The 26,709-nt window shown below is 38.1% G+C and overlaps 1 protein-coding gene across 5 annotated transcripts; it reads right to left on the minus strand.

The window, feature by feature from the left end:
- Positions 1-203: 203 nt before the first annotated feature.
- IMPA1 (inositol monophosphatase 1) lies at positions 204-24,158 on the minus strand. Of its 5 annotated transcripts, none has more exons than XM_071207891.1 (9): positions 23,162-24,158; positions 18,089-18,151; positions 17,596-17,729; positions 15,711-15,815; positions 13,346-13,391; positions 11,932-12,040; positions 8,745-8,853; positions 3,781-3,932; positions 204-3,079 (listed from the first exon to the last, which is right to left on the minus strand). In XM_071207891.1, the coding sequence occupies exons 2-9, from the start codon at positions 18,149-18,151 to the stop codon at positions 2,964-2,966; spliced, it is 834 nt and encodes a 277-aa protein (XP_071063992.1). In that variant the 5' UTR covers positions 23,162-24,158; the 3' UTR covers positions 204-2,963. The 5 variants fall into 5 exon arrangements, with proteins under 5 accessions (XP_071063992.1, XP_071063991.1, XP_004479166.1 ...); XM_071207890.1 differs by having other exon boundaries at positions 18,089-18,154; XM_004479109.5 differs by having other exon boundaries at positions 23,157-24,156.
- Between the last annotated feature and the right edge of the window lie 2,551 nt (positions 24,159-26,709).

A 26,709-nucleotide genomic window follows, 5' to 3' on the forward strand; every position in this document is an offset into this window, starting at 1 on the left:
CCACATATAAAATGCTATTAGTAGGGGAAGAGTGAAAAGGGGGAGGATGTTGGATATATGGGAGTCCCCTACATTCTATACTGACTTTGCTATGACCTAAAACTTCTTTGAACACAAAATGAAAAAAGTAGGACATTGGGGGAATGGAAGAAAATGCCACTGGACATATAGGACAACAGATCTTATAGTGATGAAAGACAAAATTTCAAAAAAAATTTTAATATTTTTTCATTATCCCAAACTTTTTAATTATTTTTTCTATTTTATTTCCTATTTTTAAAACTATAATTATTATTTCATTTCCTTGTTAATTGTATTGGCTATTTTATTGGCTTCATTTTTGAAGAAACTTTGGATCACAGAAGGGTTACAACTGTGGCAGGGGAGGACTATTTTTCTGTGGGGTGTTAGTGAAGGGAGATACATGGGAGGATATTCACCTGGCGATACATATAAGGCATATAGATGTGTTCAAATGTTATGGAGCATTGTCACAGTGGGTGGAGATTCACACAATAACTGAAAGAATATTGAATTCCCATCCTGGAGAGCTCTGCCACATTCTCTGATGGAACAGCAAGAATCCCTCAAGTACAAAGGCAATGACTAGTGAAGAACGGTCCACTGATGGGCCCTTGTGTTGATGACTGTGCTTATGAACCTTTACTCTTGAAATTGAAACTTAGCATAGTATTATAGGTGCCTAAGCATTACCTCCTGACAGCCTCTTGTTGCTCAAACGTGGCCTCTCTCTAAGCCAAACTCAGTATATAAATGCAATAACATCCCCCCAGCATGGGACATGACTCCCAGGGATGAGCTTTCCTGGCACTGAGGGATTACTACCAAACACCAACTAACAATGCAACTGGAAAAAGACCTTGACCAAATGAGGAAAAAGGTAAATGATTTTATATGGCTAAGAACTTCAAAGTGAGTTGAGAGGTCATTCCAGAGGTTATACTTATGCATATCTCAGCAGGATCTCACTTTTGACTGCCAAATTAGACACTACCCCAAATAGCAGGGCTCCTGAGGGCTCTGGAGATACCCAGGCACTATGGTCAAGGCAGACAGTTCATGAGGTTGGTACCTTGCCAGTGAGCTCCACTTTGGGGTTTGTGCTCCCCAGTGAGCCAGAATTGGACTGTTGTTTCCCTACACATTGTTCTTCAATCCCTTCTATTTGAACCTATAGTTGGTGCTAGAGTTGGTAGGTTTATGTCCAAGAGACTTGAATCTTTGGACTGTCCCTGTGCCAGCTGGGCCCTGAACCTCAACAGAGTTGCCACACCTACTCTCCCGTTCACTGGACTCACCCAGGACAACTGAAAAGGAGGTGATGATGGACAACAGTAATGGAAGAACTTATATCCTTGATGTGGAGGCAGTGGCCACTGGAGGTTCTGAGGTCAGGGAGAGGGAGAACAGGTGTAATATGGGGGAATTTTGGGGACTTTCTCTTCAGGGAGAAAGCATTACCTTGATGAAGCCTTGATTTGAATTTTTTCCTAACCTCAAACCATAAGTGAATAAATTCCTATTGTTTAAGCTGACTTACTGCATGGTATTTTCTTGAACAGCCAAGGAGACTAGAACAATATTCAATCACAACAGCAATATATATTACAACCCAACACAAAGTCACTAAAAAGAATATAAAGTATAAATATTAATAACGTAAATATTCATTACATTTTGTTTAAAATTTTGTCATGATAGTCTTAATTAAAATAAATTGCAAAAACAACCTGTCTTAAGTAATGCAGTATGAGATGTTCTAAGTACATCTGTACAAATACAGTAATTATAATACTCATACCTAAGTATCATATATCTTTAATGTATTAGATATACACTCTAAAATAACCTGCTACCTTTATAACTTTATAGAAGCACTTTATGAAATACAAGGCTCACAAAAGCCTATAACAAAATGTAATTATCTGTTCACATGTCAAGTGACAAGGCTAAACAATAAATTAATCCTTTAAATATACCTATGAACCAGTACTATTTTTTTTCTGAGTTTAATAAACCAAAGACTTTTCAGGAAAATTTAAAGGCTGAATAAAATCCACTGGAAATGAAGTTAATTAAGGAGTTTGGGAAGAAATCAGTGCCTTTAAAAATAGTTTCTTCTATCTTACATGGGAACTTTCAAATGAATCCAAACAAATACTGCAATGCAGTGCTTTGGAAGAAATGCCCACAATAAGGAATAACTGTTGGTATGGTAATGTGAAATGGTATGGTAATATGAAATGTAAAAAGGAACAGTAATGTAAAATGTTAAAAAGGATAACTAGATACTTTTTGCTTTAACACCTAAAGCAAAAATACAGAATGGTAAGCTCAATGTTTTTATGAAACTGTTTTAACTAGGAATTGCTGCCTTTAAAAGATTCAGCACTTATTTTTGGAGTGCCCACTGTTTGACAGGTACTGTTGGAAAGCTATGTGTACATTGAAAAATAAAATAAGATTCTCTGTAAAGAAAGAAACCCTGGTCTAAAAAGTATTCATTATACTCTTACAAATTTAATTAAATATGGCTTCTGGGACTAAAAAGAAAAAAATTTTCCAAAAAGATACTTTCTAATTAGGAGTGCTTGAGTGTCTAAATAGCCAATATTTCATGGGACTATATATCTCAAAATCTGCTAACTATTTCAGTTGATATGATACCTATCTCATGAATTACATTGCCTTGGTATCTTTCTCAAAGCAAAATCTTACCCATAAAACTTCTGAAACAATGAAACAAACATTTCATCTATTCTTGCATACCTAGTCTTAGTAAAATATGGAACAATTCCAATTTTCTAATCTGGACATAAGAGACCATTTAAACCAAACACAGTGCATATTTGAAACAGGTGTCCTAATTTTTTGTACCACCACCAATATGTCCTCAAATCTGGGGAAAAGCAAATGTGATTGTGTAGGTGAGGCTGTTGTAATTAATCTTCATCATCTCTTTGAAAAGGTACTATCTGAATTTCTTTGGCTATCCTCTCAGCTAATGTTCTACTACTTGCAGCAATTATTCTTCGTGACATCAAATCAAACGGTCCACCTAAAATCAAATCAAATATGAAAAATGGTTACTTATTATACAAAAATAATTCATTTAAAACTAGTATAGCAGTGTGTATTATAGGTACTTGTAACATTTAAATATTTTCATTTATCCTATCACATAACCGCAAGTTTAAGCTTTGGCAGTAGATAAATGTGTTTCTGAGATTTTTTTTTTTTTTTTAAATAAATACCCTTGGGCAGGGGGAGAAGGTCTCAACTCACACTAGCCTGAAAAAAATCCCATCTTTTCTCTTTCTATTTCTTTTATGCACTATCATTACTCTTACCCCTTCTAGAATGTTTGGGCATCTACAGAAAAAAAATTGACTCCACTGAATTTTCATACCCTTCACCTTCCCATTTCCTTAATTTTTGCTGTTGTTGCCTTTTTACCAGAGCATCTGCGAATTCTTTTATTCTAGGTTCACCCTTCACTTAAAAAATTTCACCATCATTTTTGAAGAGGCTAAGCAGTTGTCATCAAGTTAGTCCCACACTAACATTAGTGTCTTACTCCTCGCTTCCTTCTCTCAATGTCTGTCATTTTGATTTGCAAAAAAATTATATGGCTTGCTTTTACTTTAAAAGTTGAAGTGAAACAAAATTGAAGATTTAGGAAAAAAACAAAGCAGCTATACATGAAAGAATATCCAACAGATGGGAAGAAAAAAATGCTTTACTATCCCATTATTTTACCTGTTACATCTATTAGCACTCCACCAGCTTCAGTAACTATTATGCCAGCTCCTGCCATATCCCAGCAGTGAATTCCCATTTCATAATATGCATCTGCTCCTCCAGTTGCCACAAGGCACATATTAACAGCTGCTGTTCCAACACCCCGGATCCTAAGAAATAATGTTTAAAAATAAGATTGAAAAAATAACCTTTTCAAATAAGGTATTCCTCCTTAAAATTCAGTTTGAGTGTCAACTGAGATAACCTGAACCAATCTATAGGATAAATGTGAGAAAAGATGATATCTTATTTTAAAAACTATATGCATAGTTGGTGCTGGAGTTGGTGTTATGTCCAAGAGACTTGAATATCTGGGCTGTCCATGTGCCAGCTAGGCCCTGAGCCTCAGCAGAGTTGCAACACCTACTCTCCAGTTCACTGGACTCACCCAAGACAGCTAACAAGGAGGTGAGGATGGACAACCACACCAAGGTACCAAGAGAGTCTACAACTGCAAAAAGAGAGTCCCATCCATCAGCCATATGGTACTGAAGCCCCCTCTCAATTAGAGACGAAGTGGGCATCACCATCCCAGAATCCTCAGGACTGGGGAATAAAATATGGACTAAAGTGATTTTACTGGTATTCTACTATAGATTTATTGTGATTCTAGCAATGGAAGAACTTATATCCTTGATGTGGAGGCAGTGGCCACTGGAGTTGCTGAAGGCAAGGAAAGGGAAAAAGAGGTGTAATATGGTGGCATTTTTGGGACTCAGAATTGTCCTGAACGACATTGCAAAAACGGATACAGGACATTTTATAATCTGCCATAACATACAAAATGGAGTGGGAGAAAGTGTGAACTACAATGTAAACTATAATCCATGTTGTAAGGCAAGTCTCCAAAATGTGTTTTTTTGAATTTCAATTCAAGCTCATGGACCCTTTGTTAAGAATGCCTGACTAGACTATCTGTTTAAAGCATTCATTCAGATTATGACTCTTTTTTAGTTTATTTTGTTTTACATAAGTAAACTTGTAAAATCACAATGAACAACTGAAGAATCAGCTGAATGCAAAAGATCATAAAAAGAAATCAATATCAGTACTTTTCCTAGGTATCATTTCCCTAGGTATACTTTGGGGAAAAAAATAACGAAATAAAAGGTCTCTGTTTATATTTTACATTAGCCAATAGCCTTAAAAAAAAAAGTTTGAGTTGTGAAGCACTTGCAACTCTTTTATGGCTAACATAGCCACTTTACTGCCCACAGGTAAAGTCCCAAACCTTGCTTGAAAACATCACACTCTAACAGCAGCTTTTTAAATCATATTGCTTTTCCCTCAAGGACACCATTCTGGGTGGTTCTACAGTTACTTGACAGTGACTCTTCTTTTACTTTAATCATTACTACATAGAACATAGATTTACAGACCAAAATGATAGTTTGTGCAATGGTCAAACTATACTTTGAATGTCCTCAGTCTTAAAAAGAGAAGCCTAATATTGAAGAAAGAAAATGGTTATAGAAGGCAGGGTTTTAGTCACATCTCCAACAAGCTGTGTGATCTCTGGCAACCATTTCACCTCTCTGAAACTCAGACAATATCTAAAAAATAAAGCTGGATTACTGGATGATATCTGAGCAATTCTTTAAGCGTCTTATGATTCAATGGTGATATTTTCCAAAAGAAAATGGTAGGAACAACTGGTGGTGAAATAAAACCAAAATAATCTGTGGTGATTCAACAGCTTTTGTTAGTATTAATTTTCATGCAAACTACAGTAAAGGTCTGAGAAATGCCATTTGCTATATTAAAACCTCTAGGATTTTTTTTTTGAAAGTTAAAGGGTAAATGTATATAACTTTTAACATTTGCTTTTAATTTCTGCACTCACAAAAATTACAAGAGGACTTCAAGGTTTGGAGAACAATGGTGGCGTCCTGATTTGGAACTCCCTGTAAAAATCCATTAAAAGTATTAGCCTTTAAAGACTGAAAATAAAGGGGAAAAAATTCTCAGAGACTCCAGGTAGAAGATGAAATAATTTACAAAGACAAGAAAATTACATCGGCATCTGATTTTTCAAAAACCTGATGCAAAGTGAAATAGTACTATCAAGAAATTTCACTTGTACTTTCTTTCAGTAAGGATAATATATCCTGCCAAGCTGTCCTTCAAGTTTGAAGGCACAGAAAAACAGTATGAATGGTTCCTGTGCACATGTGCCATTCCCAAGGAATCTATCTCAGGATAAACTTTATCCAATCAAAAGGTATCTGGGAAAACTTCACAAAAGGGCTAATGGTGAGCATTTTTCATCATTAATTGTAGAACTAAAACCAAAGGGTGGGATCATGAAGAATAACATGTAAAAATAATGTACTGTGACATTACATTACATAATGAATATAACTTTTAAAATGAGAATAAAATTGTTGAATGTTATATAGGCACCTTCACAGAAAATGCAAGGCTAAGTAAGGAAAGAGAAGTTTACAGGCACTATACAAAGTTTAATACCAAAAACTGCAAACCGCTAGATTAAAATGCAAACTTTCATAAACATCAAGAAAGCTATAAAAAAAAAAAAAGTTCTGAGGTGACACTTCAAATAAACAGTAACTCTAACATAACACACATAGTAATTATAAAGTAAGACATGATAGACTTTAGACCAAACAGAACAGTCATATCAATAAATGCTTAGGTCTAATTCGTCTATTAAAGGAAAAAAATTCAAATTGGCTTATAAAACAAAACTCTATGCATATTCAAGAGACGAATTTAAAAATGCAGTGATTCCAAAGAGCTAAAAACAAAAGAGTAGACAAAGATTTACTAGGCAAATGGAAACAATAAGAAAGAAGGGATTGTAACCTTGATATCAAAGTACACTTCAAGAAAAAAAAGGATTTAAATAAGACTAGGTGTGGTGGCTTGGAATTATGTACCCCAGAAAAACATGTTCTTAATCTGAAACCATTCCTATGAGTAGGAATCCACTGTAAATAGTGCCTTTTGATGAGGTTACTTCAGTTAATGTGTGGCCCAACCAAACAGTTCAGGTCTTAATCCTATTATTGTAAGCCAAATAGAGATGGCGACAGTGAGAAGACCAGGGAGAAAAAGCCTGAAGCAGGAAGTCAACAGAACCTGGAGGCGAAGAAGAAGATGCCACCATGTTCAGTGCCATGTGACAGAGAAGTCAAGTAGAGGCATCACCAGCAGCCAGCCCAAGAATGCCAGCAGTCTGGGACAAAGCATTGCCTTGCTGAGCCTCGATTCTGGACTTCTTTTACACTTAAAACTGTGAACCAATAAATTCTTAATGTTTAAGACAACTCATTGTATGGTATTTGTTTCAGCAGAGAGGAAAATAATACACTAGGACACTTTACAATGTTAGAATTATAAAGATATAACAGTTATAAATATCTAGAATCAAATATCATAGGGTGCACCTACATAAAATAAAATCTACAAGATTCGTGAGGAGAAATACATAGAGCCACATTAAAAATATAAGATTTTAACATGTCACTTTCAGTATGAGACAGGTCAAATAGACAAAAAATAAAAAATGAACAACATGATAAGTTAGATCCTTTGACTATAAATCAAACATTATACCCTGAAAATAGAGAAAATACACTTTTCCAGTGTAAATGGAACTTTCACAAAATTTGATCAGATACTAGGGCACACAGAAAACATCAGTAGGTCCCATAAAGCAGAAATATTAAAATACAATAAAACTTCAAATTGAAAATGAAAAAACCAAAAAGGCCCATCTACTTGGAATTAACAACTCTAAGGTGAAATGGGAAATACAAACAGAAATTAATTTAAGAAAACAATTATAATGAAACACTGAACATAAAAATCTATGGGATACAGTGAAAGCAGTGACCATTCATTAAAAAAAAAAAAGAGGAAGTAACAAAGTAAGCCAAAAGAAAGCACTAGGAAGGAAATAAATAATAAGGTAGAGAACAGAAAAACAGCATATCAAGTTAATATATTAAAATCCCGAGTTTATGAAAAGATAAAACAGACAAACCACTAGCTAATTTAATCAAGACAAAAAAAAAAGCGCACATATACAAAAGAAGCGACGAGTAGGAAATAATTATTGATACAGAGGAACCTGGAAAAAAAAAAGAGACTGCAAGAGACTGCTTGCATACATCTAACCAAGTAAATGTGAAAACTTTTTGAAAGAGGAAATGGATAACAACTTAGGCTATGGAAACCTTCCAGATTAAAGGTAAAGAACATGGCAAGTACATGTAATTCCTGACCCTAGAATGAGTTATGTACTAGAGGAGGATAAACACTAAAAAGGACATTATTAGATGGCAAAATTGGGATATGGATGTCAAATTAGATAAAAAGTAAATTTATGAAGCCAGTAATTATGTCAGGCTCATGAAAGAGAATATTCTTATTCGGAAACAAACAGAAGAATTTTAGAATAAATAACTAAGATGTATATACTTTACCATAAAATGGTTCTGGAAAAAAAAATGTATTACGTATACCCTCATGCACATAGAGAGAAAAAGAGCATGTACATGCCTGCATGAAAATGATAAAATGATAAAGCAAATGAACTAAAATGTTAAACATAAATGAATCTGGGTAAAGGATACACTATTGTTCTTTATATTATTTCTCCAATTTTTTTTGCAAGTTTGAAATTATTTTCAAATTGAACATTAAAACAATTAGATTATACAATTAGAATTGTTACTCATCCCTTGTCTGTTAATAAAAATTTCATTTCTAAAGAGATATTCATTCCTTAAAATATTAAATTATCTGAGTCAAATGAGGTACTCTAATTTACAGAACTAATTTCAGAAAAGGTGGGAGAAATTTGGAATAATTTGTTAGGTTCTGGGCTTTGCACTTAAGAAATTTTTTAAAAATTTAAATTCTTAAACTTCAGGTGGAAAACAAAAAGCACTTACCCATGAATAGGAATGCAAAGAAGTTTTTCCATATTAGAAAGAACAATTCTTATAGTCTCTGGTGTTCTGGAAGAGCCAAACTCTGTCACCAAGAGTGATTTTGTAATATCTAAAAGAGAATGTTTTAAACAAGCAGATTAGATTTTTTTTTTTAAAGATTTATTTATTTATTTATTTCTCTCCCCTGCCCCCCCACCCCGGTTGTCTGTTCTCTGTGTCTATTTGCTGCGTCTTCTTTGTCTGCTTCTGTTCTCAGTGGCACTGGGAATCTGTGTTTCTTTTTGTTGCGTCATCTTGCTGCGTCAGTTCTCCATGTGTGAGGCGCCATTCCTGGGCAGGCTGCATTTTCTTTTGCGCTGGGTGGCTCTCCTTATGGGGCGCACTCCTTGCACGTAGGGCTCCCCTACACAGGCGACACCCCTGCATGGCAGGGCACTCCTTGTGCGCATCAGCACTGCGCATGGGCCAGCTCCACACAGGTCAAGGAGGCCCGGGGCTTGAACCGCGGACCTCCCATGTGGTAGACAGACGCCCTAACCACTGGGCCAAGTCCACCACCCCAGATTAGATTTTAATTACATTTTAATAATTAGAATCTTGGGAAAAACTTTGACCTTTGTAATTCAGAATAAAATAGGATATTTTTATCCCTCATGTTAGTTTTATCAAATGTTTCTTTCTAAGCCTTTAAATATTACAATTTTGATAGATTTATTATCCCCAAGTGATTACTTTTATAATCACGTAGCATCCTAGGTCACCCCCCAAAAAAGTAAAGTATTATCAATTTGTCTGCATGCATGAACCCTTTAGTAGGAAACAAGAAAAAAGCCTCAACGTAAAGTGTAATTTAGAAATTAAATTCAATAAAGAATTTATATACAGATTTGAAACAAAACAGCAGTATTGACAGAAATAAAGATAAAATTAAGTGGTTGCTCTCTTCTCTGACCTCCATTTACTAACTTGACAGATTATCCAATGCTGTCTATTCCCTCTGAAACATCGTGACTGAAGCTCAAGATACTCTCAACACTGTTGCCTAACAGGCTATTCTCTAGTAAACACCCACATTTCATCTATTCCCACCAGTGCAGACTGTATGCTCAGTAGGTGTGTTTGTTCCCAATCATGTAAATAACTATTGTACTTCTTTTAGTAATTACACAACTTAATTAAACATTGTATAAAATGAAAAAAATGAATATAAAAGTGTAAGAGTTGTTTCTATGGAAATTCCTTCAAATCAAAGATACATATTTTCTCACAAGTTAACATTTCTGAAATTAGGATACATCTTCCAATCACTGGGTTTTAGAGTTTAATGAGAAGGAAATGAACTAAAAATCTGCTCTCACATTAAATGTGGGCGAGACAACTATAAAAGTTTGAGGAGATAAGTGATCTAAGTCTAGAAGAGGGGTTCTTAGCCTTTTTTGTTCCACGGACCCCTCTGCCAGTCAGTTGAAAACCACAGACCCCTTCTCAGAAGGGGCAGAAGATAGTTTTATGACACTCAACACTGGCAGGTCTTTAAATTAAATTTTAGGATTATTCAAAAATACAGTTTACAACTTTCCCATAATTTTAATACCTGGTAACCTAACACAGCTCAACATCTGTTCAAATGGTCATTTAGAAATTTGAGTTTTCCCACAGTATCATAAAACCATCTCCGTCATCCTTACAAACATTTTGGCTGGCAATTACCCACTGCACTCAGAACATACTACATCAAAATAAAAATCATACTAAGTACATACCATAGTTCATTATTTAATAAATATATCATACCCACACCAACACATCCCCACAAGAATAATGTTTTTTTGGCATTTCAATTCAAGCTCCATGGTCTAGAAGGATTCTGAACTCCTGGTCTAGAAGGATTTTGAACTCAAATTGTTTTGCAAGTATCTTTGAGTTTTTGCTGCATTTAAAAGAACCTGAAGGAGCAAAGTGGAAAATTCTGGATGTGGTTTATGCAAGAAAGGTGATTCAAGACTTTCATCAGCTGTCACAGAGAAAGATTTAAAGCTCCTATCATCTAGCTCATAAAAATGTATATAAGAAAGTGCAGCCTGCCCAAGAATGGAGCCGCACACACGGAGAACTGACACAACAAGATGACGCAACAAAAGAAACAGATTCCCGGTGCTGCTAAGGATAGGAGCCGTCACAGAAGAACACACAGCGAATGGACAGAGAGCAGACAACTGGGGGGGGGGGGGGGGGTGGAGGGGGGAAGGGGAGAGAAATTAAAAAATAAAATAAAATAAATCTTTAAAAATAAGTATATGTATTATTTTCAATCATTTTTAAGGATTCCTTGCTTTAAACAAACTTTTTTTTTCCTTTTTTTTTTTTTTCCTTTTTTTTCTATTTGGTAACAATTGCTCCCAATAGCATCAAATAAGAGTAATTCTACAAAGAATTTGAAATGCAGTGGTTGAAACAATTAACCATCAATTGCCCAAAGGCCTCTAGAGAACGGGTCTTATTTATCTTCCCATCCCCAGCATGATGCTGAGCCTAAAATGTTTTTTAATGTTTATTTACTGAATTACATTTGCTTTCCTTCCTACCAATGTTGGGGGCTGAATCATGCCTCCCACAAAAGACATGTTTAGGTCACAAACCCTAGTCCTGTGGATGTGAACCCATTTGCAAATAGGAACTTTGAAGATGATATTAGTTAAGGTGTGCCCAAACTAAATGTGCATGGACCTTAAACCAATATGGCTGAAATTCTTGTAAGCAAAGGAAATTGGAGACAGAGAGGAAGCCCTGGGGAAGAGTCAGAAGCCAGAAGTTAAGGAAACCTGAAGTGAAAGGAGAAGACACCATCATGTGCACTGCCATGGCGGCATCCATGCAGTAATGGAAAAGTCAGGGTACCCTAAAGATTCCTGGCCTCAGGAAAAGAGTAAGCTTTCTAGCCTCTGAAACCATAAGCCAATAAATCCTGTGGTTAAGCCAACACACTGTATAGTAAACCCATTGTGCAGCAGCCAGAAAACTACAACCACATTCAAAACTGAGCTCAAAATTTAAAAATAAAGAGAAAATAAACACAAATCAGGAATTAGTTAACATTTGGAGAACTCCAAAGGTAACAGAAAAATAATAATAAATAAAATTAAGTGTACACAATATCAATCCCACAAAAAATTAGAGATAAACCCACCTTCTTGTTGTGAAACATGTAGTTTTTGACCATTACAAAAGGCACCTTTTCCTTTCCTGCCAGTATACATTTTATCCTCCACACAACTGTAGACAACTCCAAATTCCATCTACAGAGGGAAAACAAGTTGCTTTTACCAACCCCATTAATTTTTTTTCATTAAATCAATATTTTTCTAACAAAGTAACAAGAAAATCTGGTATACTAACAGCGTATTCAAGTGGCTAAACTACAGGACATGTGAAATGCTAACGTCCAGACTCATCAAAAGTCTGAAATCCTAAATTTCCTCCCATCTACTTCTAAACTGAAGGAAGAGCACCCACCTTGAATTCTCTCTCTCCTGCCTCTGATAAAGAGCTCTTTCCTACTCTCAAAGGTGGGTCCTTCCTCCTGTTAAGAAACCTACTCCCCTCATACATTCTCTGAAAAACTGCTCCATCAATCGATTCCTCTTCTCTTGGCTTTCTTCTTCTAGCACATTATCCCTAAGTCCATCCCTTTCTCACCAAACCTAATTAACCCTGTCAAGATGCTATCATCTCCCCTTCTCTCCGTTGCCAAAGAGTACACTATACTTTGTATTTCCTATTCTAATACAATTTAGCTTCTGCTCTGATCCTTCATTCTTCTGAAATTCCCCTCACAGAGATCACCAATGAACTCTTACTGACTAAATACCTTCCCTGAAGCATTGGGCTCACCTCTCAATACTTACTCAGTGCCTCCATGTTTCAGGCAGTACTTTTTTCCCTATCTGGTTGTGTCATGGTAATTTTGGTGCATTGCATCACCACGCGGGGACTGTGCCTCTCCGTGCTGTGCCCGGGCCTTCAGGCAGTACTCTTAATTCTCCTACCTCGCTCACTAATCCATCTCAGTTTCATTTTTTTAGACTCTTCTTCTCTGCCTAGATCTTAAAAGTTGTGTAGCTCGGGTTTTTCCTACATTGATTTTCCTTTAATTCTTTGTACTCTTATCAATTGGTTCTTTTCAGTCCATAAACTCAACTACTACCCAAAATTTTGGCTCCCATCAACCAACCCCATCATCACAGGTAAGAACCTAGTCTTGCAGAAACCTCAATCAAAGAGGTCAAAATCACTCATTAGTTGATCACACTCCATTCCTTTCCCATGAGTCTCCTCCTTCAAATTTATCATAAAAACGATTTCTGATTCTGGCATTTCCTCAGCTTGTTTCACTGTTCCCCATTTTAGTTCAGAACCACCTACCCTTCCTTCATTGGAAAGAGTGTCATGAAAATTTTAACAGCCAGGTAGCTTTTATTTGACATAATACAGTTATATAAGTTGAATATAGAGGCTAATTTAAATTTATTATGAAAACACAGGATCAACTTTCTCAGAAAATGAAGGGGATTTTTACCAACCACAAATTTAAAACAACATACCTGTTTATTTACAACAAAGCCAATTGAAACAGCTACAAAAGGAAATCTAGAAAAAAACAAAACATACGAATTTACCAAGATAGAAATTTTCAATAAGCTTTTGGTTTTTTCATAATATAATTTCTTACAAAACTTTTCACAACTGCATATAAACAGTCTCCCTGCAAAAAGCAAGATGCAGTGCAATGTATACAGTATGTCACCCTTTGTTAAACTGAGGGAGTGGGGTTGCAATATACATACAAACATATCCTACAGGTTGTTTCTACAGGCTTGACACATCTTTGAAAGGATTCACAAGAAACTGATAACAATGGTCACCTCCAGAGGTGGGTACTAGGAAACTCAAGACAGAAGTGGGAGGGACACTGTTTTGCAGACCATTGTATTTTTTGAATATTGAATACTATAAAAATAGTAACAATATAAAACATTTTAAAATTCATTTTATACTATTGAGCATGATTAAAATGAAGATTTTCTTGGTCATTTCTCCCAGACTGGACCCATAATAAACACAGCTAATGAACTGTACAAAATAAATTACCTGTCTCTATTCCAACACCAAATTTGGAGTCTGATATCTGAAAAGTAAACTGTTTGTCACAGTTATTGGTATGGCTGCATGACTGTTTGAATAAATAGGTTGTAATTTCTGACTCAGAAGAGAATCAAGATGAATAAACAAAGTTCAAAATAGTCATTAACAAAAAAAGCTTTTAAATATATTTAGTACTGAGTTGTGAGTTTTTTTGGTTGGTTGGTTTTTTTTTTGAGGCACCCAAGACCGGGGATTGTACCTGAAATCTTGGACATAGGAAGCCCATGCTCAACCACAGAGCCACATCAGCTTCCCTGAGTTGGTTCTATTATTTGTTTTGCTCGTTGTTCATTTTAGTTTTTTCAGGAAGCACCAGGAACCAAACCCAGGACCTCACATATGGGAGGCAAGAACTCAACCACTTGGGCCACATCTGCTCCCCCAGTATTGAGTTTTATTTTAACAAAAACAGGACCATACTGTACTTATTGTAGTATAATCTACTCTTCTTGTATTACAATATATCATGAGCATCTTTCCATATTTAAAAAATATAACATTCTATCACATACAGAGTCTAGACCTTAGCTTATAGTCTTTAACTTAAATTCTATATGTAGTAAAGATGTATATGCCTCCATGGCAACTTCAAATACATCTATGTGTAACCCCACCAAACGAGGCTACTTATTTAAAGACAATTCATTTTAACTCTCATTAGCAATTCTGTCAGGCTTTCTTCTAGTTATAATATTCTTAGTTATAATATACTTACTCTGTGTCAGGCCCTATACTAAATAAGTTTTTATATAAATGTACTATTCACTGAATCCAAACAACAAACAATTCTATCAAGCAGGTACCATTAAGAAGTCCATTTTATAGACAAGGAAATTTAGGCTCAGAGAGACTAAGCAATTTGCCCAAGGTCTCAAAGCCAAGAGGAAAGCAAAAGGATTCAAACTCAAGTCTGTTTATCCTAGAACCAATGCTGATTTTAACATTGTTTTTTAAATTATTCTATAGAGACACTACTCCAATAATGACTGCATCAGTTTTTCCTTTATTGATCTCAAAGCAGCTACTAAAGTCCCAAACTAGATGCTCTGTTGCTTGGTTACATTTTAAAATGGCTTCAACAGTGAGACAATGCATGGTGAAAAGGGCACTTCATAGCAGAAGACAACTCCACATTAATATTTCTTCTTTTCATATCTGGTGGAAAGTCTGCATAATATATTTTGCTCTACTATATTTTATGTACTCTTTCTTTAAATAGAGAAGTATAAACAAGTTACACAATTTTCTAAAGTGTATATATTCCTGATTCAAGTACTCTAAAGGTCCATCGGGTTTATATGCAAACAGCAATTAAATACCAAAAATTTTCAGGGAAGCAGACATGGCTCAACTGATAGAGCATCCATCTACTATATGGAGGGTCCAGGGTTCGATCACAGGGCCTCCTGACCTGTGTAGTAAGCTGGCTCACGCACAGTACTGCCATATGCAAGGAGTGCCATGCCATGCAGAGGTGCCCTGACATAGGGGTGCCCCACGCGCAAGGAGTGTGCCTTGCAAGGAGAGCCACCCCACGTGAAAAACGCTCAGCCTGCCCAGGAGTGGCGCCGCATACACCGCGAGCTGACCCAGCAAGAGGACGCACCAAAAAAGAGATGCAGTTTCCCAGTGCCGCCGGATAATATAAGCAGATGCAGAAGTACACACAGTGAATGGACACAGAGAGCAGACAATGGGGGGGGGGAAGGAAGGGGAGAGAAATAAATACAAATAAATCTTAAAAAAAAAAAATTAAAAACCTACCTATGTACAAAGTTAGTTGTTCCATCAATAGGGTCAATGATCCATGTGGGGTTGTCAGTTAAGACACTTTTTTCCCCAGCTGCCACAGATTCCTCACCAATGAAACTGAAAGCAAGAACAACAAACTCCCAGTCTTTTCATTGTTTGAAGCAATTTTCAAATCATAAAATTTCCTTAGCTGCAGAGTCTACTATAAAATATAACAAAAGTCTGCATACTATACTTTTCTATCGCTTTTTTTTCTTCCTGTGAAAGCTGATAAAAATAAGAAAGTTCTATTTATTTGTCCAAAGCAAAGTCAAATGAAAAACAACAGAATTCAGTATGTACGCGTGTACACACAGACCCCTGTAAAGGGCATTTGATGGAGGTGAGAAGTCATTAAAGAAATGTGATGGTTTTTAAAATATGTCCACAAATTCTCCGATATTCCTTTCTTCAAGAGGTGGAATTTAATACTCCTTGCCTTGAGTATGAGCTGGACTTAGAGTCTCCTTTTTAACCAACAGGATAAAGTGCAGTGGTAGTACACAGCTTTGGAGACTGGTTAACAAAAGGGCACTGTGGCTGCCTTCTTGTTCTCTCTTCTTCCTTCTCCCTCTCTCGCTATGGAGGAAGCCATCTACCATGTTGTGAGTTGCCTGGTAGAGGCGCCCACACATGGCAGGGAACTGAGGGAAGCTTCTGGCCTACCCCCCACTAGAACTGACATCTGCCAACATTCACACAAGAGAGCCAGTCCGTCAGCCTAGTCAGGCTTGAGATGACTACAGCCCTGCTGACAGGTTGACTGACTTCCTGAGAGGCCCTGGCCAGAATCATCCAGCTAAGCCACTCCTAGATTCCTGTCCCTAAGAAACTATGAGATAAATGTTTGTTGCCTGGAGCTGGTAAGTTTTATCTATATTAGATAACTGATATTGAGAACATTAAATAGATATGAACAATAGTCAATGAGAAAGCAAATGACCTACCAAAATTACTGTGTCTACATACCTCCCTAAATATGCTATGCAATAAATCTTAGGCAAATTCCATAAATGGTGCCTAAGTTCAATGGTTTTCTTCTTTCCTTTTCTACTTTTTAAATTTCTTTTCCCTTATTCAGCATGACCTGTCTTAATAATCATTAGCATGCTCTTCTTTTATGCCTTTTTCTCTCAGCTGTAAACTTTTATATTGGGAGGAAGTATATTTAGGCACAGCATTACATATTTTTTTCTTCTCATTGGCATAATCAGGAAGATAAAGAAAATGACAGTGCTAAAGTTTTAAATGAAGACAATGTTTCTGCTATATTTCTGTGCTTATAAAAGCCCTGGTTTGAATGTTTTCTCTCAAACTCCCTAAAGACACAGCCACTCAACCATAGAGAGAAGTTTGAAATATAGAGAATAAAACTGAGCTACTGAATCAAGCCTGTAGTGGACATTTGTTATATTAGCTTTCCAGCATCCAAACACTCCTTTTAATATCAAAGAATCCAAATATTCCTTCTCCCTCTTCCGTGGCAGTTTGAGCATGGGCAAAGAGCCAAAACTCAGCAAGCAGATGTTTCTGGTCAGGATTTACAACTTTGCGTTAATGGGTAAAGGAATAAGTCTAGTTAGAAAATATCCACAGCCATCACAGTCAAGACACCATGGGCCACCAGTGGCATCTTAAGCAATGGCTCCTGTGGCAAGCCTAAGTATGCTTTCCTCCCATAGCTCCAGCCTGATGACCCCAGCTCTCAGGGTTCCTGAGCTGCCCAACATCCTCCAAATAAATTCCTTTTCAGTGTAATTCAGCTAAAGTCAGTTTCTGTGTCTAGAATCAAAAGCCTTGTTTAGTGTAATAACTCCAGCTATTTCACTTTATCATTTGAAGTTGAAATAAGAAATACCTGTGAGACGGATACTTTTCCTTTATGGCAGAGAAAAGCATTTGTTCAATTTTTTGGTCAGTAGCAGTTACCAAATCAGCTGGAGAACTTTTAATCATTACATTAATTTCATTTTTCAGAGCTTCACGAACCACCTAAAAAGATTGTTTAGGTAAGCAAACAGGAAAGACATAAGTAATTTTAAGTCAGGCTAAAAGCTGAAATACAGAGATGGTTTAAAACATTATTGAACCTAACAAATGAATATTCCTAAATTTTTTTTTACTACAATGACTTTAATATAACTCTTTAGTGGTCATAACCTTCTAGGTACAAAACCATGTAATCTCACATTTTTTTGTAATGTTATCATAAAAAAGTTTTCAATATAATTGAATATTTATCTGGAGTATTTGTTCTACTTAAGACAAAACAAAATGTAACTTAAATAACACATTTTATTTAACAAAGCAATCACATACTGTACACATTCATCACATTATGGCTGACATACCTCTCCAGCTTGCCTTGCTAGGGTTACTGCATAATCCATGCATTCCTTCCAGGGATCAGCCATCTTCTGAATAAATTTAACACATATTAGCACAAAGCAGTTACAAAACGTTAAAAGTCTTAATTAACCAACATACCTTCATTTCATTTCACTCACCCATCTCATATTCTAGAATTCAATTATTTTTAATAGTCATTTCTAGACCCAATAAGTCACTTTTACCTAAACCAGTCCATATGTATACTGTACAAACATTTTCATAGCAAAAAATAATCTATTAAAGAGTTTCCCAAAGAGCCCATACCATAGCACACTAAAAAACAAAACAAAACAAAACAAAAAAACACTGAGAACTGGAGAAGAAAGGGCACAAAAAATTGATAGGTACAAGTTTGGGTAGAAAATAAACTGAATATAAGAGAAAGACAGGGAAGCAGATGTGGCCCAAGTGATAGAGCTTCCGCCTACCATATGGGAGGACATGGGTTCGATCCCTGGGGCCTGCTGGTGAAAAAGAAGAAGTGAAAGCATGCCTGCATGGCAAGCCAGTGCCCATGTGAGTGCCCTCGTGGTGAGCCAGTACCCCGTGCAAGAGTCACAGCAGCAAGATGATGACACATCAAAAGAGAGACAAGGCGAGAGTCAAGGTGAAGCACAGCAGAAGCCAAGAACCAAGGTGGCACAGCTAGCAGGGAACCTGTTTATACAGAAATAAAAGAAACAATAGGGAAGGAGTGAAAATGCCTATGTATTAACTGAATGCCAGGAAGTATGTTAGGTGCTTTACAAACATGACATTTTTATTGTTGTTGTGGTTTTTTTTTAAAGATTTATTATTTATTTCTCTCCCCTTCCCCTCAGTTGTCTGTACTCTGTGTCCACTTGCTGTGTGTTCTTCTGTGACCGCTTCTATCCATATTAGCAGCACCGGGAATTTGTGTTTCTTTTTATTGCATCATCTTGTTGTGTCAGCTCTCCATGTGTGCTGCGCCATTCCTGGGCAGGATGCACTTTATTTTGTGCTGGGCGGCTCTCCTTACAGGGCGCACTTCTTGCGCGTGGGGCTCCCCTACGCAGGGGACACCCCTGCATGGCAGGACACTCCTTGCGTGCGTCAGCACTGCACATGGGCCAGCTCCACACAGATCAAGGAGGCCTGGGGTTTGAACGGTGGACCTCCCATGTGGTAGGCGGATGCCCTATCCATTGGGCCAAGTCTGCTTCCCTGTTGTTTTTTAATATGAGGTTGTAAGACTCAGAGACGATGAATAATTTTTCCAAGGTAATATACTAGATGACACAATCAGAATTTGAACCCAATTCTGATTTTAAAATCCACTGCTGTTTCTACTGCTATTTCTATTTCTACATTCTGAAGAAAGAAAATTCCAGGACTAAGAAAATATAAAAAAAGGGAAAGAAATTTATTTCTGAGTTTGAGAAGCAGAAAAACAACAAGATATTTCTCTGTTCTGAACTGTCCAGCTTTCCACTGACGCCTGGAGGGAAAAGTAAAATAATTCATCTGTTTGACCACACCTCAAAATCAGTACCTAGCACAATGAAGTCTTTTAAGCTGCAAGGCTCAGAAAAACATGGAATCATTTATAAAGCAGCCTTAATACTGTTTTCCATATAATTGTCTTTGTAGGAGTAATTGACACCAGGTTTCATCTTAATGGCAACTCAGAACTCTCTATCACGGTGCTCCTATTATAGAAGAGGAAAGAGGAGATTTGAGGAGGCCAAAGGACAGATACACTGAGCTGTTCCTACTTGTTGCTTTTTCTTCCTAATATAAGCATTTTAAAAATTTAAAAAGGCCAATACCTAAAGGACAAATATTTCATGACCTCACTGATATGACCTAAGCATACTGAGCAGACTCACAGAGCTAGAGTCTGAAAGATAGGTTACCAGGAGACAGGAAGGGAGTAGAGTGTGATAAGCTGATGCTCAATATGGGCAAGAACCTATGATAAGGTGGAAGGGGATGGTTTGGAAGTGCAAAGGCCTGAAAGTGCTACAAGAATGTGAGTGGGGTCAACGGTGTTGGAATGTGAGGGTGAACGGGGCTGGGGGGCGCGGTTGGACTATCCATGGAAGTGGAGGAAGGAACAGGTAAACTCTGGGGAGGTGGGGGTCTGTGGTTGAAAATACAATTGTGGGAATGTTATTTTGGCAAGTATGGCAGAAGAAGGTCACTGGTACAGGGTGTTGGTGGTGGACAGATGTGTGGGAAAGGGTGCATCCGGGCATGCTTCAAAGGGATATGTATGTGTTCATCTTGTCATAGGGTGTTATCTCAGTGGGTGGAGTCCTACACAATAAACAACAAAATATTCATTCCCAACCTAGAGAGTCCTGCTACATTCTCAAATAGAGGAGCAAGAATTTTCTGAGTAAACAGGCTGTGCCTAATAAAAGAAAACAGACAATATCTCAAGCCCTCAATATTAATGAATGTAACTTGAACTTTACTCCTATAAAATTGAAACTTAGCCTAATAATAGTTATTGCCTAAGCATTAACTCCTAAAAAACCTCCTTGTTACTCAAATGGGGCTTCTCAGGCAAACTCAGCAAATGTCCCATGTGGGACATTACTCTTGGGGATGAGCCTCCCCGGCACTGGGGGATTACTACCAAGCACTAATCAGCAATGCATTTGGAAAAAGACCTCGACATCAAATACAAAAGAGTTTTTACAGCTAAGAGATTTCAAAATGAGTCGGGAGGTCATTCTAGAAGTTGAAAGTATGCAAATATCAGGCAGATCTCACTAACTGCCCCTGTAAACAAAGCCTCAAACCGGTGCTCCTAGGGGCTCTAGAGCCATCCAGACACTATAGGCAAGGCACAGATCCCTTGAAGTCAGCACCCTGTCGGTGGGCCTTATCTTGAGCTTACCCTGAAACATATGACAACCTATTTCCCCAATGCAAAAGACTTATTCATAATTTCCCTACACAAGTCTTCTACACTTTTGAGTCTATAATTAGCACTATATCTGTTAAATATATGTCTCAGAGACTTAAATCTTCAGTCTGTTCATATGCCAATCGAGCCCTGAATCTTAGAGCAGGTGAGGCCAACACCTACTCTCCAGATCATCTGACTTGCTCAGGACAACTAACAAAATGAAGTCAAATTTTTACTTAGATAATTAACTACTTAAAGCTCTTCAAGAATTGTTTCCAAACCCCTTTTTCCACTTACTCCTATTCCTCCCTTCTAATTATTAATGGAACTAGATGTTCTCAGTATGCATCTGCTTTTTTGCCAAAACTTTGCTCAAGCGACTCATATCCCCCATCTCCTAATAACATCGATAGAACTCCTAATTTTTCAAGACCCATTTCAAATCTATCCTCTCTTCTAGGAATTCTCTATCCAGAAGTCATTAGTCATTTAATCATTCAACATTTACTGACTACCTATTACATGATGTGCATTGTACCACAGTGAGGAAAAATAGGCCCCATCCACACTTCCTCTCTAGTGGGGAGACAGACATTAACTAAAAAAAAAAAAAAAAAAAAAAACGCAAAAAACAAACCACAGACTACTTGCAAAATAACAACTGAAATAAGCGTGAAGTGTATTGGAAAAGAAAAAATACGTTGAGAAGCATGTAACATGGGAGCTCTGACCTGATCTCAGGAATCAGGTAAGATTTCCCTTAAGACATGATTAAATCAAGATCTGAAGGACAAGAGAATAGGCATTAACTATAAGTGCAGGAAACCTGGTCCCTGAAGAGGAACTAAAGGGCCTAAGTGTGGAAAGGCAGCTCAGAGATCAGAGGAAGCAGGGTAAGGGATAAGAATGGAAGATGAGAGCCTTAGAGAGGATTCTGCTCAGAGCCTTAGAGAGGATTCTGATCTTCATTCTGGCGTCCAGAGCCATGAGGAATCACTTCAATTTCACTGTGACTACTGAACAGAATGGAGTGTAGATGGAGGGAAGAGCAGGGAGTATAAGAAGACCAGTTAAGAGATTTAAATTTAAGAGGCAGTAGTCCAAAGGAGATCTGACGGTTGGCTTAAATCTGGGGGGTACAGAGGAGAGATGAACCAAGAAATATTTGCTTTGGAAGGTAAAATTGGAGGGACTTAGTAACAGATTGGACATGGGGTCTTGGGGAAAGATGAGTTTAATTATGCTTCGATTTCCCACTTTGGCAACTAAACCGATACAGTGGTGACATCTACTGACACGGAGTAACGGAGAAAAGAGTCAAAGTAGGGAGATCAAGAACTCGATAAGTAGAGGATAAGGGGCCTTTGTGAAACCAAGAAAAGATGTCAATTAGGCAGCTTAGTATATAGATGAGCTAGGAGGAAAGGTATGAACTGCAGCTATAAATGTTAGTCATTTTAGTAGACAGCAATTGAGATCCTGTGTCTGATTTACACACAGAGAGAAGCTAGGAGGGAGCCTTGCCCTGGAAGAGCCCATAAAACTGGGTACATTATTCTTAGAGCATTCTGCAATGTCTTCCTTGCAGTTCACTCATTTGAGTGCATGCCTGCTCTCCCCCCAAACGGTTGGTAAACTTCTCGATGGAAGAGGTCATATTTTATTCACCTTCATCCTCCCAAAGCCACAAACATTTTAAATCTCTCCAACTGTTCCCAGCGATGCCACGCCACCTCCATCCCGGTCATCTAGTCCCAGAGGCGCGAACGAGAGCTGGCGGGCTGCCCCATCACCTACACTGGGACTACGTGACCCTGGAAATGTCCAGGTCACTCTGAGCTTCTCGAAAGACTGTAGAATAAAAATCCACTAGGATTAAGTAAGATCGCGTGGGCGTAACCGCTACACACGCCGGGGCTGTTCCCGGTGTCACTCGGCGGTGGCCCGGGACGGCACCGGAGGGATGGAGCAGCCCCGACTGCGGCCTCCCTGGGCGCCCACCTCCGCACCACCCACCTCGCCCACTCCCGCCGGCCGCAGGCGGGGAGCGGCCGCACCGAATCTCCCAGGTCAGAAGCGCAGGTGCGCCGGTTGCCCGCCGAGCCCGCACGAGGTCCGGGGCGGGGTCGCGAGAACGAGCGACTCACCTTACCGCTGGGGTTGGCGGTCGCGGGTCCGGCGGCCCTGCGCCGGGAGAGATCACGCCGCTCAACTCTTCCGGAGGGGGAGGGTCTGCTCCGGACAGGAAGTCCCGCCTCCCGACGCCCCGCCCACTGAGGGCGTGGAGGCCGTGGACGCCTCACCCCGAGATGCGGCCCGAGAAGTTGCTTCCAGTTTCCTCAGCTTCCTGGCCTTGCGCTTCAGGTCTAGGGCTCATCGAGCTACTTTTATCCTGCTTGGCCTGTCCTTATTATTTGCTCATCCCGTCTTCCTTTTTCTGTTCATCCTCGGGCTTTTTCCCCTTTTTTCCTTTTTTCATTTGTTTATTGTATACTACTATTTTGGCAAAACACAAATTGGAGGGATGATTCCAACTGAACAACTTTAATTTCCTAAATCTACTTGAGGTATGAAATGTTTGGTTTTTCTTTTTGTTTTTTGTTTTTTCTTTTCGATAATTGAGGGCCGAAACTCAGTGCCTCCATTCTCAATAATGTACTTGGTTACTACAAGTGATGGTTAGGCTAATGTGTCAACTCAGCCAGGGTAATTGTGCCCAGTTATTTGGTGAAGGAAGCACTGGGCTAACTGTAATACAAGGGCATTTATGGACTTTAGTCACCGTTGACTTTACTGCAGTGGTAAATCATAGAGAGGTGATTACAATTACATCAGTCAGGGAGATTGCCATCAGCCAAGAGTGACGCTTTATCCAATCACTTGAATTCCTTAAAAGGGAAAGTAATCCCAGCATTGAGTGAGAATTTCTCAGCCCGTCTTTGGACAGCCTACGTCTCCCGAGAACTCGTCAAGAACCTTCACTGGCCTTTCATCAGAGCCCCTGGTTGCAGCCTGCCTGCGGAACCTGGACTTGCGCATCCCCACTGTCACTTATAAAATCGCATACTATTGACAAATATCTCTTATTGATTCTGTTTCCCGAGAGAACCCTGACTAATACACTATGTATTGAGAACCCTGACTAATACACTATGTATTTATATGCTTTAATTAAATGTTGGAACAGTTCTGTGACGAAGGTATAGTTAGCTCCATCAAACAGATGAGGAAACTAAGACTCAAAGTTAAGTGATTTGTCCTTAGGTCACACAGCTAGAGCAGAGAGTGGAATACACACTGCAGAACACATGGCATGATGAGCATGCAACTATGAGGTGACAGAAACATTATGGTCCTTAAAATGTTCTTGAAATAACAGGTCTGGCATCTTAGATCTATATTATCTTATCATTATCATGTAAAAAGCATTGCACAACTATAACATATCCTAGCCATAACAGGTCTAGGAAAGCAGATTATTCAGCAACTTCCTTGTTTGTGAAGTGATTGTTCTCCTTACTTTCACCAAAAGACAGGGTGTTGTAATAAATGTCATAAAGGAGATGTTGCAAATGAAATACCTCAAACATGAATGTGAACTGCAGCCCAAACCTCAAACCTCATAAAGCACAGGAAGGACTTTGCCTTTATTTTTCCAAATATTGCCTTAAGTGTCCAATTTGGATATATCCATTTATCTAGCAAATGATGCTTTTAAAACAACTCCAGAATTTGTTTTTGGGTTCATCATTGTCAGTATGGGAAAAAAACTCTTCCCAACTATATACGACAAATGTTGATTCTTAACCAAATAAAAATTTCTAGGTATTTACAGAAGTGCACCAGAGTCATCTTTTTTATTTTTATTTATTTTAATTTAATTTAATTACTTTATTTTTTTGAGGGATTGGGAGCCTCATATGTGGGAAGTCAGTGCTCAACCACCCTGGGTTGATTTTTTCATTTGTTTTGCTTGTTGTTTGCTTTTTTTAGGAGGCACCAGGTCCCAAATCCAAGACCTCCCATGTGGGAAGCAGGCATTCAACCACTTGAACCACATCTGCATCCCAGAGTCATCTTTAAACTTTCTGTAAAGGAACATGATGCCACTAATTTGGTAAAGCTGATAAAAATCAGTGTAAGAAATATGAACTAAACTAGTCCTAAAATCAAATCTCTTATTCCTTCAAATTAAAACCATTTTAAGCTTCCTATGACAGATGAACAGAAGTCCAGTCTTTCTCTAGGGATTCAGCTGCTACATCACAATTGTTCTCAAGCAGTTCCAAGAGTTTCTTCAGTCCAGAGAAGTGCATTCTGCTTCCAAATGCCATGGCGAAAGCAAAATGAAGAATCTGCCCAGCATATGGGGTGGTCTAGTGTTTCAGATTTGGTTGTGACTTTGTTGCAAACTGGCCCCACACAATCTAAAAGATCCCTGTCTAGTGCTATAAAAGTGGTTCAAATGGCTGCAGAGACCTCAGTACATACTACATCACTCTAAGGTCTTAAAAGCACTTTTAAAAGCTACAATCATCTCTTCAGCCATTGTTCTCAATTCCAAAAACACCTGCCATGCCAAGTTGATTAGGATATGGAGGGGATAGGCTCCAGCCAGAGCCACACCTTGTGCCAAGGACCAAACATGCACCTGGGTGTAGGGTCTAAATCCCCATTCCAGACATCCAGTGAGTTTCCTCTTGGGGCTTTTGATGGTCTTGCCTGCTAGCTAACTTGTATCTGAGAGAGGCTCTAATTATGTTAAACCTCAAAATAAAAGAGTGGTGTTTAGTCAGGGATCTCTAGGGAAACAAAACAGACATATATATAATGTAAATATTGTGAGAATTGACTACAAGCTGGGAACTCTGATGAAGGCTTTTGATGAATTCCTCAGGCGAAGCTGGGGGGCTAAGGCAGAGATGGAAATTCTCCCTTCTGATGCTGCAATCATCACTGCTACTTTTAAGGTCTTCAACTGATTGGCTGAGACTTTTCTCAGTATTGAAGGCAATGTCCTCAGTTGACAGTAGATGTAGTTAGCCATAGATGCAATCAACTTACTGATGATAAAAATCCATGAAATATTTTTAAGGTAACAATTAGACCAGTGTGTCTTGAACAAACAACTGGAGGCCATAACCTAGCAAAGTTGACATATGAACTTAACCATCACAGTCCACCCCTTGTCAATTGGCACCCATACACATCTACTTAAACCATACATAATCTTTAACTAAAAAGAGTAACAGGCATATTTTCACCTAACAATACTCAAGTGCCCTGCATACAACCGGAAATGCACTAGCTTTCCCCAGAATAGGGCACAAGTCCTTGCATAATATTCACTTTTATTAAATTTGATATTCTATAACTTAGATACCATGACATGAATACAACATATGTCATATGATAAGGAGATAAGAAAGGGATGAAAAGAAAGGTATTTGCTTTATGTAGGTATATATAAACATACTCATAACAAAACAAGGAAGAAATATTCATAATTATTGCAGTTCTTGTTTCTGTAACTGGTCATGTGGTTGTAGCTCATATTTATAACTACCTTTTTTCCACTATTCATTCCATCACTTAACTTCCAGTTTAGTGGAATCATTGTGTTTCCTGGTGGAAGCGCTCCTCCTTTGGAACTAAGATCTGTAGATGAGCAGAGCTTAAGTTTGCAGGAACAGGAAGCAA

The sequence above is a fragment of the Dasypus novemcinctus genome, chromosome 14 (genome assembly GCF_030445035.2).
Source record: "Dasypus novemcinctus isolate mDasNov1 chromosome 14, mDasNov1.1.hap2, whole genome shotgun sequence".
In the NCBI taxonomy this organism is placed as follows: Eukaryota; Metazoa; Chordata; class Mammalia; order Cingulata; family Dasypodidae; genus Dasypus; species Dasypus novemcinctus.

Bases quoted from the DNA above. Each gene is read 5' to 3' on its own strand.
- IMPA1 (XM_058275677.2), bottom strand. The intron at 8,854-11,931 runs GTGGGTTTATCT...ATTCTCTTTTAG, and splicing joins ACATGTTTCACAACAAGAAG to ATATTACAAAATCACTCTTG. The intron at 3,933-8,744 runs GTAAGTGCTTTT...ATTATTTCTTAG, and splicing joins CTTTGCATTCCTATTCATGG to GATCCGGGGTGTTGGAACAG.